The sequence below is a fragment of the Hyperolius riggenbachi genome, chromosome 6 (genome assembly GCF_040937935.1).
Source record: "Hyperolius riggenbachi isolate aHypRig1 chromosome 6, aHypRig1.pri, whole genome shotgun sequence".
NCBI classification, from domain to species: domain Eukaryota; kingdom Metazoa; phylum Chordata; class Amphibia; order Anura; family Hyperoliidae; genus Hyperolius; species Hyperolius riggenbachi.
The window spans coordinates 389,225,459-389,239,966 of NC_090651.1; the positions used below are offsets into that span (position 1 = coordinate 389,225,459).

At 49.1% G+C, this 14,508-nt stretch overlaps 1 protein-coding gene and 1 long non-coding RNA gene across 3 annotated transcripts in view; one reads left to right on the forward strand and one right to left on the reverse strand.

Moving 5' to 3' along the window:
• The window catches only part of SPACA6 (sperm acrosome associated 6), a 77,677-nt gene extending 63,619 nt beyond the window's left edge, over window positions 1-14,058 (reverse strand). Inside the window, exon 1 of the mRNA XM_068242025.1 lies at window positions 13,961-14,058. Coding sequence (XP_068098126.1) covers window positions 13,961-13,970 — 10 coding nt within the window. The 5' untranslated portion in view covers window positions 13,971-14,058. The remainder of the gene's footprint in view (window positions 1-13,960) is intronic.
• LOC137522008 (uncharacterized) overlaps window positions 1-14,508 on the forward strand; it is a 291,997-nt gene that overhangs the window by 14,330 nt on the left and 263,159 nt on the right. Inside the window, exon 2 of one of the 2 annotated variants that reach the window (XR_011022251.1) lies at window positions 14,114-14,232. The exons of the other annotated variant lie outside the window; for it this stretch is intronic. This is a non-coding gene — a long non-coding RNA (uncharacterized lncRNA). The remainder of the gene's footprint in view (window positions 1-14,113; window positions 14,233-14,508) is intronic. 2 annotated transcript variants of the gene reach the window in all.

Below are 14,508 nucleotides of genomic sequence, written 5' to 3' on the forward strand. Positions count from 1 at the left end.
TGAGAGGTAAAGACCTTTTAAAAAGCCTTTATTTGTTACAATATAAATAATTAATATATACAGACAATCGTGAACAATTAAACGATGAGAGACAGTGATAACACAGTACATAAAAGAAAAAGGGATAAAAAGAACGAATACTTATGATTCTGTGGAAAGTCAGTTCGGGAAAAGACAAAGTTCCTTTGTTGCAGTTAGTTCGCAATATGGCCGAACCACATGGCCGTTGCTCCGCCTGCAAGATGGCCACTGCTATTTCCCCAAGCAGTGGCAGTCTTTTCGGTATGATGGAAAGTGGGGGAATTGGCTGGGGGTCCTCATGCAATCAGTTTTGAGCACTGACATTTCTGGGCGGAGTCTCAAGCTCAGCCCAGGGGCGTGTCAGGCAGTGAGTTCTCAGGGGAGGAACTTCCAGCCATCCACAAAATATGTCCAATTTCATACCCCGCCGGGGTTTTGTCGCACATGCAAACCGATTTCATATTCAGATTGGGCTGAGAATACACGTTCATAGGACATCAAACTTGCAATATTTGGGGCGCACGGGGACCCCATTATTCATATCTCAGCCCCTGCTCGGGTTACCTGGCTATGTCTAGTATCACCATATTCTACAGAATTAGGGAAACAAAATTATGTAATTTTCATATTCCTCCCATGGATGGTATTTGCAAAATGTGACAAAGTTATCAACACCATGCATTCCATACTCAGTTTAGTCGGTGCCGTCAAGACTGGGAGGAATGTAGGTGTCAATAGACCTCATGCTGTGCTAGCTTCCCCTGTTGAATAGACTCTGTTGGTATTTCAGCTCTGCCCAATTAGCACATTAGTGTCACCAGAGCTTTTCCGGGAGCCTTAACAGGATTTCTTGCTAAACCAGGTTGCTTTAGCCATATGCTAACGCAGGCCCATTCAGCCCTCATGGCAAAAGGGGGGGGGGGGAAGGCAGGAAGGAAAAACTTCTATTTTAAAAATAAAGAATGTCAGTTTTCCGATCACGGTTGCGATCGGACAATCGGCCGCGAATCCTCGGACGACTGGGCGTCGCCCGGCGTCACAATCGGCCTGCACTGTATGGGGCCCGAGCAGTCTGGGGGGCCCGGTCACACTCTGTCAGAGCTCAGGCCTGCTCTCTGGGGATCGGCCTGCACTGTATGGGGCCCGAGCAGTCTGGGGGGCCCGTCACACTCTGTCAGAGCTCAGGCCTGCTCTCTGGGCATGGGCCTGCACTGTATGGGGCCCGAGCAGTCTGGGGGGCCCAGTCACACTCTGTCAGGGCTCAGGCCTGCTCTCTGGGGATCGGCCTGCACTGTATGGGGCCCGAGCAGTCTGGGGGGCCCGGTCACACTCTGTCAGGGCTCAGGCCTGCTCTCTGGGCATGGGCCTGCACTGTATGGGGCCCGAGCAGTCTGGGGGGCCCGGTCACACTCTGTCAGGGCTCAGGCCTGCTCTCTGGGGATAGGCCTGGATTTTCAGAGCCTTCCCTGGAGATATCCTCAGTTTCCATTGCAGAGTAATATTCATCTTCTTCTGTCCTCTGGCTTCATTATGACTTCTTAAACTGTAAGCTCTTGGGCCGCAGGTGTTCAGAATTGGAAAGGTCAGATTGAGTGTGTGATGTTTCATCCAAAAAATGGCAACTGAAATTTCAGTGATTGTGATATGAATTGTGGACAATGCTTTAATGACTGATATAAAATGCTTATCACAGCCGATCTCAGCCCAGCCCTGATTAGTGATAAATACAGCCTCCTCCTAAGGGCCTCTTATCACCGGGGCTGAATCCATCCGGAATCTGCAGCGATTCTCATTCCTCTACAGAGTCCCGCAGAACGCACCGCAATCCATATATCTGTGCGTGGCTCAGGCCTGAAGCCCACCACTGCGTTTAGGGAGCGCTTTTAGTCGCTAGCGATTTCCCTAAACGCTCTGCCAATGTAAATGGATGGGACATATTCCCCTGGAGCGATTGCAATTAAGGTAATGGCAATCGCAGGACATACAGCATTTTGGGAGCGTTTCCATTGTAATGTATTGTAGAGGAGCAGGGAAATCGCTCCCAAAATCGCTTGCAAAATGCTATCAGAAATCGCTAGCGATGGTGATGGGGTTTTGCGCTTTCTAGTGGGTTCCTGGCCTAAGCGATTCAGATTCTCGCCTCTCCTGCAAGATGTAGGCGGGGTCAGCAGAGACCGGCCCTCAGGATAGGGTGACAGCGGGCGTCGCGTTTCATGTAACAGCGTCACATCCAGCCAATAAAAGCTGTGCGTCACTGCCATTAGTAACGCACGGTTACTGCAGCGCAATACGATCCCGCATGCCGTCATAGCGATCGGCTCTGTGAACGTGGCATAGGTGGTGCATTGCGGCGAGCCACGTTACGTGGCCTAACACAGGAACCTCCACTTATGCACAGCTTTCAGGTTAGCCAATGAAAACCTCTGGCAGTGGATAGGCTGCATTCACACGGGTGCGTTTTCTGACATGACATGGTTCACATCAGCGCGTTAGTAGTGTGGTACAGCGGAATGCATTGGCATAATACACTGCAATAACAATTACAGTGCAGCATAGTCATTGTGTACTGTATGCTTCACTGTATGAGGCAGAGATAGGTGATGCACTTTCCCCTCTGCTGCTTTGCACCTCAGGGTGACCCTGCATCCAGGTGCCAGCTGCATTTCTGCCCCTTCCAGGGTCACTGGAGTCTTCTGCTGCTCCTCATCTCAGGCCTCTTTTCCACGGACTGTTGAGCTGTGTACTCGGCAATCAGTTACCAGGCAGCAGGGAGCAGTTGTGAGTGTTTGAGAGGCATTTCCCTGCCTATCAACAGTCCGGGGAAAAGAGGCCTCAAATGGGCAATGAGAGGTTGCGGTAATAATTTCCACCTGATGCAGATTTGAAGTTAATTTTGTACATGTCAGAATCAGACCAATGACAACCCTGAGCTGCAGCGAGCTGTGTCAGGCCTCTTTTCCACGGACTATTGATAGGCAGTGAAATGCCTCTCAAACTCTCACAACTGCTCACAGCTGCCTGGTAACTGCTCACTGCCACATGTTAACTGCTTGCTGCTGCCTGGTAACTGCTTGCTGCTGCCTGGTAACTGCTCGCTGCTGCCTGGTAACTGCTCGCTGCTGCCTGGTAACTGCTCACTGCTGCTGCCTGGCGACTGCTTGTTGCTGCCTGGTGACTGCTCTCTGCTGCCTGGCGACTGCTCGCTGCTGCCTGGTAACTGCTCACTGCTGCCTGGCAACTGCTCGCTGCTGCCTGGCGACTGCTCGCTGCTGCCTGGCGACTGCTCGCTGCTGCCTGGCGACTGCTCGCTGCTGCCTGGCGACTGCTCGCTGCTGCCTGGTAACTGCTCGCTGCTGCCTGGTAACTGCTCGCTGCTGCCTGGTAACTGCTCGCTGCTGCCTGGTAACTACTCGCTGCTGCCTGGTAACTGCTCGCTGCTGCCTGGTAACTGCTCGCTGCTGCCTGGCAACTGCTCGCTGCTGCCTGGCAACTGCTCGCTGCTGCCTGGCAACTGCTCACTGCTGCCTGGCAACTGCTCACTGCTGCCTGGTAACTGCTCGCTGCTGCCTGGTAACTGCTCGCTGCTGCCTGGTGACTGCTCGCTGCTGCCTGGTGACTGCTCGCTGCTGCCTGGTGACTGCTCGCTGCTGCCTGGTGACTGCTCGCTGCTGCCTGGTGACTGCTCGCTGCTGCCTGGTGACTGCTCGCTGCTGCCTGGTGACTGCTCGCTGCTGCCTGGTGACTGCTCGCTGCTGCCTGGTAACTGCTCGCTGCTGCCTGGTAACTGCTCACTGCTGCCTGGTAACTGCTCACTGCTGCCTGGTAACTGTTCGCTGAGCAAACAGTTCGTGGAAAAGAGGCCTTAGGCCTGGAACCCACTACAAGTGCTATCGCTAATCGCAATCGGTAGTGTTTTTAATGAGCGTTTTGTAAGCGAATTTCATGAGCATTTACTCGTGATTTTGGTAGCGATTTGACAAAGTGTAAGCTTTTTGCCAGCGATTGTGTGGAGATTTGTGTTTTAATTCTGATTGGTCCTTTCAATTTAATGTAATTTTTTGTACAGTATGCAGTCATTTAAAAATGCTAACATATCGCTCTTTATAGCGATTCATGAGCAATTACGCCAGCGGTTATACATCTTACATTACAGAAAAGCTAACGCACACTCTTAACGCTCAAAATGCATGTCCTGCATTTGCGATTTTGGTAATCGCAATCACTCCAGTGGAATTTGGCCCATCAATTACCATTAGCTGAGTGTTTAGGGAAATCGCTAGTGGTTTGAATCGCTCCCTAAACACTCAAAAAATTGTTCTAGTGGGTTTCAGCCCTTAGTCGAGGTGGTAAAATTGGCCAATCAAAATTGAAGGTGTGTACCAGGCTGCAGAAGAATAATATGGTAGGACATTAGACTATGACTATGGTAGGATTAGAGTGTGAGCTCCTCTGAGGACAGTCAGTGACATGACTATGTACTCTGTAATGTGCTGCAGGAGATGTCAGTGCTATATAAATACATAATAATAATATGGTAGGACATTAGACTATGACTATGGTAGGGATGAGAGTGTGAGCTCCTCCGAGGACAGTCAGTGACATGACTATGTACTCTGTAATGTGCTGCAGGAATGGTCAGTGCTATATAAATACATAATAATAATATGGTAGGACATTAGACTATGACTATGGTAGGATTAGACTGTGAGCTCCTCTGAGGACAGTCAGTGACATGACTATGTACTCTGTACAGTGCTGCAGGAGATGTCAGTGCTATATAAATACATAATAATAATATGGTAGGACATTAGACTATGACTATGGTAGGATTAGACTGTGAGCTCCTCTGAGGACAGTAAGTGACATGACTATGTACTCTGTACAGTGCTGCAGGAGATGTCAGTGCTATATAAATACATAATCTATATATATAAAATCGGATGTGTGTGTGTGTGTGTGTGTGTGTGTGTGTGTGTGTGTGTGTGTGTGTGTGTGTGTGTGTGTGTGTGTGTGTGTGTGTGTGTGTGTGTGTGTGTGTGTGTGTGTGTGTGTGTGTGTGTGTGTGTGTGTGTGTGTGTGTGTGTGTGTGTGTGTGTGTGTGTGTGTGTGTGTGTGTGTGTGTGTGTGTGTGTGTGTGTGTGTGTGTGTGTGTGTGTGTGTGTGTGTGTGTGTGTGTGTGTGTGTGTGTGTGTGTGTGTGTGTGTGTGTGTGTGTGTGTGTGTGTGTGTGTGTGTGTGTGTGTGTGTGTGTGTGTGTATGTGTGTATGTGCCGCGATCACTCGAAAACCCCTTGACCGATTTGAACGAAACTTGGTATACAGGTTCCTTACTACCTGGGATGATAGGTTCTGGGGGTCTCGCGGCCCCCCTGCCCACCTGGGCGGAGCTACAAACAGCAAATCAGATTCCACCTATTCAAGTCAATGGAAAAAATGTAAAAGGCTGCCATTCTCACAGTAATCAAGCCAGAGTCCCCACACTTGGCACAGTTGGTCACTTGGTGACCGAGGTTACAAATCCAGGAAAAGCGGGTGGAGCATAAAACAGCCAATCAAAATTCAGCCATTCCTTTTAAATGGGAAAAAATGCAGCCATTCTTACACTGTTAATCGCAGGGTTCTCAAACTTGCCACACTTCGCCACTGGGTGAATAAGATTAAGATTTTGGAAAGTGGGTGGAGCCTACAACAGCCAATCAAAATTCACCTATTGCGTTTAAAGGGGAATATTTAAACTGCTGCCATTCTTACACTGTTTATGGCAGAGGCTTCAGACTTGCTGCAGTCAGTCATTAGGTGACTGGGGTCCAAATTCACTAAAGGGGCGGGGCCACAAACAGCCAATCAGATTTCTTTGCTGGATAAACTGCTTCCATTCACACAATTTTGATGCCAGGAACCTGAAAGCTCACAAAATTGGTCATTGAGTGACTGTGTGACAAGGTTACACAAAGTGGGTGGAGCCAAAAACACATTTTACTGGGAAAATATAAACTGCAGCCATTCTTACACTGTTAATGGCAGGGTTGTCAAACTTTGCACAGTTGGTCATTGAGTGAATGTGATTAAGATTTTGGGAAGTGGGTAGAGCCTACAACAGCCAATCAAAATTCAACTTTTGATTGTCAAAGGGAATATTTAAACTGCAACCATTCTTATACTGTTAATAGCAGATGCCTCAAACCTGGTACAGCTGGGCACTGGGTGACTGGGGTTCAAATTCAGAAAGGGGCGGAGCCACAAACAGCCAATCAGATATACAAAGTATTGATACCAAGGATCCCAAAGCTGATAAACTTGGTAATTGAGTGACTATATGTCAAGGTTACAAAAAGTGGGCGGTGCCAGAAACTTAATTTTTTACATGGCAGGGTTCCCAAACTTGATACAATTGGCCACTGGGTGCCTGGGATTATTATTCAGAAATGTGGGTGGAGCCTACAACAGCCAATCAAAATTCAGCTATTGATTTTCATGGGGAATATTTACATTGCTACCATTCTTACACTGTTAATGGCAGAGGCCTCAAACCTGATACAGTCAGTAATTGGGTGACTGGGGACCAAATTCACTAAAGGCGGTGGAGCCACAAACAGCCAATCAGATTTGTTAGATTGATTTCAGCCATTCTGTTATTGGCAGGGTTCTCAAACTTGACACAGTTGGCCACTGGGTGACTAGGATTAATATTTAGGAAAGTGGGTGGAGATATTTAGGAAAGTGGGTGGAGTGTACAGCAGCCAATCAAAATTCATCTTTTGATTTTCAAGGGGAATATTTACATTGCTGCCATTCTTGCACTGTTAATGGCACAGATTATTATACAGAAAAGTGGGTGGAGCCTAAAAAAAACAATCAAAATTCACCTGTTGATTTTCAAAGGGAATATTAAAATTGCTGCCATTCTTGCACTGTTAATGGCACAAGCCTCAAACCTGGTACAGTTGATCATTGGGTCACTGGGGTTCAAATTCAGAAAAGGGGATAGAGGAGGCATGGGCAAACTTGGCCCTCCAGCTGTTGAGGAACTACAAGTCCCACAATGCATTGCAGGAGTCTGACAGCCACAGTCATGACTCATAAAGGCAAATGCATTGTGGGATTTGTAGTTCCTTAACAGCTGGAGGGCCAAGTTTGCCCATGCCTGTGATAGAGCCACAAACAGCCAATCAGATGTTTCATTTCACTGGGAAAATACAAATTATTGATGCCAAGGACCCAAAGCTCACAAACATGGTCATTGAGTGACTGTGTGTCCAGTTTACAAAAAGTGGGCGGAGCCAAAAACAAATTTCAATGGGAAAATGTAAACTGCAGCCCTTCTTCACTGTTAATGGCAGGGATCTTAAACTTTGCCAAGATGGTCACTGGGTGACTGAGATTAATATTCAGGGAAGTGGGTGGAGCCTATAATAGCCAAAATAGCCAAAATAGTCAAAATTCACCTGTTGATTTTCAAAAGGAATATTTAAATTGCTGCCATTTTTACACTGGTATTAGCAGATCAGAGTAGTTTCTAGGCTAAATTTCACCCAGGGCGAGGGTGTAAAAATCGCCCCCCACCCCACCCCCATGGAGCCAGGCATAGGTGCCCGCAGTACAGGTTGAACAGGTTAGCTACGTAGGTGCCTCCAGTATAGGGTAGCCTGCATAGTTGCCCCCAGTGTAGGTTAGATAGGTAGGTGCCTGCTTTATAGGTTATCTACGTTGGTGCCTCCAGTATAGGGTAGCCCGTATAGTTGCCACCAGTGTGGGTTAGATAGGTAGGTGCCCCCAGTATAGTTTAGATAGGTAGGTGCCCGCAGTATAGGTTAGATAGGTAGGTTCCCGCAGTATAGGTTCGATAGGTAGGTTCCCCCAGTATGGGTTAGATCGGTAGGTTCCCCCAGTATAGGTTCAATAGGTAGGTTCCCCCAGTATAGGTTAGATAGGTAGGTCCCCCCAGTATGGGTTAGATAGGTAGGTTCCTGCAGTTTAGGATAGTTAGGTAGGTTCCCGCAGTATAGCTTGGCTAGGTAGGTTCCCGCAGTATAGGTTAGTTAGGTAGGTTCCCGCAGTATAGGATAGTTAGGTAGGTTCCCACAGTATAGCTTGGCTAGGTAGGTTCTTGCAGTATAGGTTAGTTAGGTAAGTTCCCGCAGTATAGGATAGTTAGGTAGGTTCCCACAGTATAGCTTGGCTAGGTAGGTTCTCGCAGTATAGGTTAGTTAGGTAGGTTCCTGCAGTATAGGTTAGTTAGGTAGGTTCCCGCAGTATAGGATAGTTAGGTAGGTTCCTACAGTATAGCTTGGCTAGGTAGGTTCCCGCAGTATAGGTTAGTTAGGTAGGTTCCCGCAGTATAGGTTAGTTAGGTAGGTTCCCGCAGTATAGGTTAGTTAGGTAGGTTCCCGCAGTATAGGTTAGTTAGGTAGGTTCCCGCAGTATAGGTTAGTTAGGTAGGTAGGTTCCTGCAGTGTAGGATAAATAGGTAGGTTCCTGCAGTTTAGGTTAGTTAGGTAGGTTCCCACAGTTTAGGTTAGTTGGTATGGGCGGTATGAGTTGGGCGCAGGAGCGGGGGGAGCGAACATAATAGTAATAACTCACCTGCTTCCGCCGAACCCGCGCTGCTTCAATGTCCTTCCTTTCCCGGCATCTATCTCATTAGTCACAGTGCTTCCTGTGATGACATGCGGTATGTCATCACAGGGGGCGCTGTTACCAGGCGACGGACGCCGGGAGAGGAAAGATATTGAAACTGCGGGGAACGGATGAAGAAGGTGAGTTATAACTATTATGTCCGTTCCCCCGCTCCGGCGCCCCCCCTCCTGCCGCACAATAAAGCACCCCGGGCGATTGCACGTATCACACACCCATAGAAACGGGGCTGTAGCAGATGCCTCAAACCTGCTATAGTTGGTCATTGGGTGACTGGGGTTCAAATGTTGGAGAGGAGTGCAGCCACAGACAGCCAATCTGATTTGTTTAATTTCTATGGGAATATACAAATTATTGATGCCAAAGACCCCGAAGTTCACAAACTTGGTCATTGAGTGTTCGTGCATTAGGGTTAGAAAAAGTGGGCGGAGCCAAAACCGGTCAAATACATACACAGGCAGTTCCACGTCATTAGTGGGTGGAGACAAATGCAAATTTCACTGGGAAAATGTAAACTGCAGCCATACTTACACTGTTAATGGTAGGGTTCTCAAACTTTGCACAGTTGGTCACTGGGTGACTGGGTTAAATATTCAGAAAAGTGGGTGGAGCCTACAAAAGTGAATCAAACTTCACCTATTGCTTCTCAAGGGGAATATTTAATTGCTGCCATTCTTGCACTGTTAATGGCACAGGCCTCAAACCTGCTACAGTTGGTCATTGGGTGACTGGGGTTCAAATTCAGAAAAGGGGTGGAGCCACAAACAGCCAATCAGATTTTTTTCATTTCAATGCAAATTATTGTTTCCAAAGACCGCAAAGCTCACAAACTTGGTCATTGAGTAATTGTGTGTTAGGGTTAGAAAAAGTGGGCGGAGCCAACACTAGCCAAATACATACCCGGGCAACGCCGGGCAATCAGCTAGTAATAATAATAATAATATTATGGTAGGACATTACACTATGACTATGGTAGGATTAGAGTGTGAGCTCCTCTGAGAACAGTCAGTGACATGACTATGTACTCTGTAATGTGCTGCAGAAGATGTCAGTGCTATATAAATACATAATAATAATCTGTGCAAGCTGGAACTATCTGTATATTGGGATCATTCCACAATGCCTTCTCTGGGCGCCCGTGCTGCCCCCCCAGAATCTGTCCGGTCACTGACATCGCAAACTATTCCGGCTTTCATGCAAAATGTACGCAGATTGGGCCTGGGCAAATAACATGCACTGACAATCTGCATTTAGTTTGCATGCAAGCCAGAATAATTTGCATGTCATTTCACTATCTCTAGTTCCAACCAGTGTTGTTTATCATCATTTCCCTGCAGTATGATTTCCTTCCAGCAGGTGGCAGTGTAGAGCACACAGAAGGCCTTCCTGAATGACAAAAGCTTTATTACTTTATAGCTTATTGAACAAACCACAATCACACCAGACATATTTGTACAAAGAACTTTATTTGACCTAAAGAGAGATCGTCAGCCACAAAGTCAAATTCCATTTACCCCCTGCTCTGTGTTTATTATACAGCCTAGAACCTGACCCTGCATTGCAAGCATTCCCATATAATCATAAATGTTTCTGCTGTAGTAAATCTCATCTCAGTCAGCCTGGCTCTATTTGGGTCATTGCCGACGAGAAGGAAGCTTGGCATCGCCCCTTCCACATTACTGCTCCTCCCCTGATTGAAATATGATCTATGCAGTGCTCACATGTGTGTACAAAGCAAGCTAGATATGACAGGGCAGCTTCTATGAGAAAAAAAAATAAGATCGGAAATGATATCAGTATTGGCTTCAGTCTGAAGGAATCAAGATGGAAAATGCCAGGAAAAGAATCCTCTTTATTTACTATATAAAGTTCACTGAAATCAAAGCGTAGACAGTACAATACATGTTATGTAAGTACAGCAAGTATTAATCTACTTATATATGTGGTTTTTTTTTTTTTTTTTTTTCTTTGGAGAGTATGGCTGTCTCTGCTGCTTCAAAGGACAACTGAAATGAGATGTATATGTGTGTGTGTGTGTGTGTGTGTATATGTATATATATATATACCGTATTTTCCGCCGTATAAGACGCACTTTTTCTCCCCCCAGAATGGGGAGAAAAAGTCCCTGCGTCTTATACGGCAAATGCAGGGAATCCCCGACTTACGAACGCCTGCAGATACGAACCGCCGCCACGTCGGGGATTCCCTGCACTGGCTCCCTGTGTGGTCCGCTCCCCCTTCCCCATGTAAATAGTCTAATGGGCGGCATGTATGTATAGAGTGGCCCCCAGATCACTGCCTGGCACCCCATGTGTCAGCTTGCCCAATCCCCTCTCCCCGCATCTGTGTGCTCACCCCCGCTGATGTGTCCGCACTCACCCCCCTGCTGCCGCTGATGTCCGCTCACCCCCCGCCTGATGTGTCCGCTCACCCCCCCACCTGATGTGACCGCTCACCCCCCGCCTGATGTGACCGCTCACCCCCCGCCTGATGTGACCGCTCACCCCCGTGCTGATGTCCGCTCACCCCCCGTGCTGATGTCCGCTCACCCCCCGTGCTGATGTCCGCTCATCCCCGGTGCTGATGTCCGCTCACCCCCCACGCTGATTGTGTCTACTCCCCGCCGGGTGTCAGGTTCAGCATAGCGGCAGTCTTACTCACTTTAGCCGCTCAGCCTCTCCGGGAATGCAGACCTGGTCTCCTCTCTCGCCGCCCCTCTAGTGATGGCTTCTATAATACGCGTCATTGATGAAAGCCATCACTAGAGGGGTGACGAGAGGAGACCAGGTCTGCATTCCCGGAGAGCGGCTAAAGTGAGTAAAACTGCCACTATGCTGAGCCTGACACCCGGCGGGGAGCGGACATCAGTGCGGGGGGTGAGCGGACACATCAGGCGGGGAGTGAGCTGACATCAGCGCGGGGGGTAAGCGGACATCAGCGCGGGGGGTGAGCGGACACATCAGGCGGGGGGTGAGCGGACACATCAGGTGGGGGGGTGAGCGGACACATCAGGCGGGGGGTGAGCGGACATCAGCGGCAGCAGGGGGGTGAGTGCGGACACATCAGCGGGGGTGAGCGCACAGATGCGGGGAGAGGGGATTGGGCAAGCTGACGCATGGGGTGCCAGGCAGTGATCTGGGGGCCACTCTATACATACATGCCGCCCGTCAGACTATTTACATGGGGAAGGGGGAGCGGACCACACAGGGAGCTGGGGTCATTATGCTGTTGCTGATCTTTTAGAGAAGAGAGGAAGTTTTGAGCTCAGATTGCTGCACCATTTCTCTGGGTACACATAAGGGCTCATGGGGGACACTGGGACCACCTAAGGGCACATGGGGACACCTGAGGGCATATGGGGGACACTGAGGGCACATATGATACACCTGGGGGCCACACTGGGAACACCCAAGGGCACACGGGGGGCACCTGAGGACACCTAAGGGCACATGGGAGACACTAAGGACACATACGTGACAAGGGGGGGGGGGGACACTGAGGGCACATGGGGACACTGAGGGCACATGGGGACACTGAGGGCACATGGGGGACTCCTGAGGAAATTAATTGGGGTAGAACACCTACAAGACCCTCCTGGAGGTTTACTATGAATTCTTTTTTCCCCTGGTTTTTGCACTTAAAACCTGGGTGCGTCTTATATTCCGGAGCGTCTTATACGGCGAAAAATACGGTATATATATATATATATATATATATATATATATATATATATATATATATATATATATATATATATACTGGCTGCCATATTTATTTCCTGTGAAACAATACCAGTTGCCTGGCAGCCCTGCTGCTCTATTTGACTGCAGTAGTTTCTGAATCACACCAGAAACAAGCATGCAGCTCATCTTGTCATATCTGACAATAATGTCAGAAACGCCTGATCTGCTGCATGCTTGTTCAGGGGCTATGGCTAAAAGTATTGGGGGCAGAAGATCAGCAGGGCTGCAAGGCAACCGGTATTGCTTAAAAGGAAAATATGGCAGCCTCCATATACCTCTCATCTCAGGCGTTCTTTAGTTCCACATGGCAGGGTGGGTGGAGGTGAGTATATCTCCATCAGTGTTCTCCCCAGGGCTAATTAGGTGGGCGGGCTGCCCGGCTGTTTTGAATCCCCGCCCGCCTGCATGCATACAGTACTGCTCTGCCATTGCGTTATGTGCTGCTCTCTGCTCGCTGGCACAGAGTGGGTCTCCCTTCGCATAGCTGTCCCTAGTTTGGCTGCACTGCCCATCCGTATAGTCAGACCTCCAGATCATCGGCAGCCCGCAGGGATAAGAGAGGGAAGTGCTTCCCGGGGTGGGTGGAGGTGAGTATAGCTCCATGTGGCGGGGTGGGTGGAGGTGAGTATAGCTCCATGTGGCGGGGTGAGTGGAGGCAAGGATAGCTCCATGTGGCGGGGTGAGTGGAGGTGAGTATAGCTCCATGTGGTGGGGTGAGTGGAGGTGAGTATAGCTTCATGTGGTGGGGTGGGTGGAGGTGAGTATAGCTCCATGTGGCGGCTGGCGGGGTGAGTGGAGGTGAGGATAGCTCCATGTGGCGGGGTGGGTGGAGGTGAGTATAGCTCCATGTGGTGGGGTGAGTGGAGGTGAGGATAGCTCCATGTGGTGGGGTGGGTGTAGGTGAGGATAGCTCCATGTGGCGGGGTGAGTGGAGGTGAGGATAGCTCCATGTGGCGGGGTGGGTGGAGGTGAGTATAGCTCCATGTGGTGGGGTGGGTGGAGGTGAGGATAGCTCCATGTGGCGGGGTGAGTGGAGGTGAGGATAGCTCCATGTGGTGGGGTAAGTGGAGGTGAGTATAGCTCCATGTGGTGGGGTGAGTGGAGGTGAGGATAGCTCCATGTGGTGGGGTGGGTGTAGGTAAGGATAGCTCCATGTGGCGGGGTGAGTGGAGGTGAGTATAGCTCCATGTGGCGGGGTGGGTGGAGGTGAGTATAGCTCCATGTGGTGGGGTGGGTGGAGGTGCGTATAGCTCCATGTGGTGGGGTGAGTGGAGGTGAGGATAGCTCCATGTGGCGGGGTGGGTGGAGGTGAGGATAGCTCCATGTGGCGGGGTGGGTGGAGGTGAGGATAGCTCCATGTGGCGCTATTAAAAACCGATTAAAAAGCGGAATCGGAATCGCTTGCAGTGTGCAAGAGGCCTAACAAGGAGTTCCTAAAAATGGGGTGTAGAACGGCGCCCTCTGCCTGTGCTCCCCGATACTTTCATGTTTGGCTGCTAGTGTGAGCGACCCTAATACTCCCCTGAGCTGCACTTCCTAAGCCTGAGTACTGGCGAGACTTACCTGTCAGCATAAGTCCTGATATTTAATCCCTCAGCACCGGGCCCACATGACCCGGCTACACATCAGACTGCTTCAGCCTTGTCCTCTTCAGCGGGGAGAACGCGGGACCCTCGGCCCCTCAGAACCTCACCTGTGACTTCTCCTTCCTCACAGGTTAAGGGTCTCAGGGACAGAGGGACTCGCTAACAGTGCAGGCCAAGGGAGGGCAGTCATGGCTGGCTAACTGGAATCCTGCAGGGTGACCTGGAGGAAGGGAACAGAATACACGAAAGGTCAGTACAGTTGTGTTCCTGGGAAAATGCAAAATATTATTATTTATTGTATTTATAAAGTGCTAACATATTATACAGCGCTGGACAATAAATATCTACAATGATACAAAGGATGAAAGATGTAACAAGGTTATACAACATAGGACAAAGCTACACAAGGCAAACAGGGTACAAGATACAGGATCATGTGATTTGGGCTGGTTAGGTAGATCCAGTAATACAAGTACGAGGCTGTCATAGGAAAGAAGCACATGATCTATGTAACTATGTAACTAT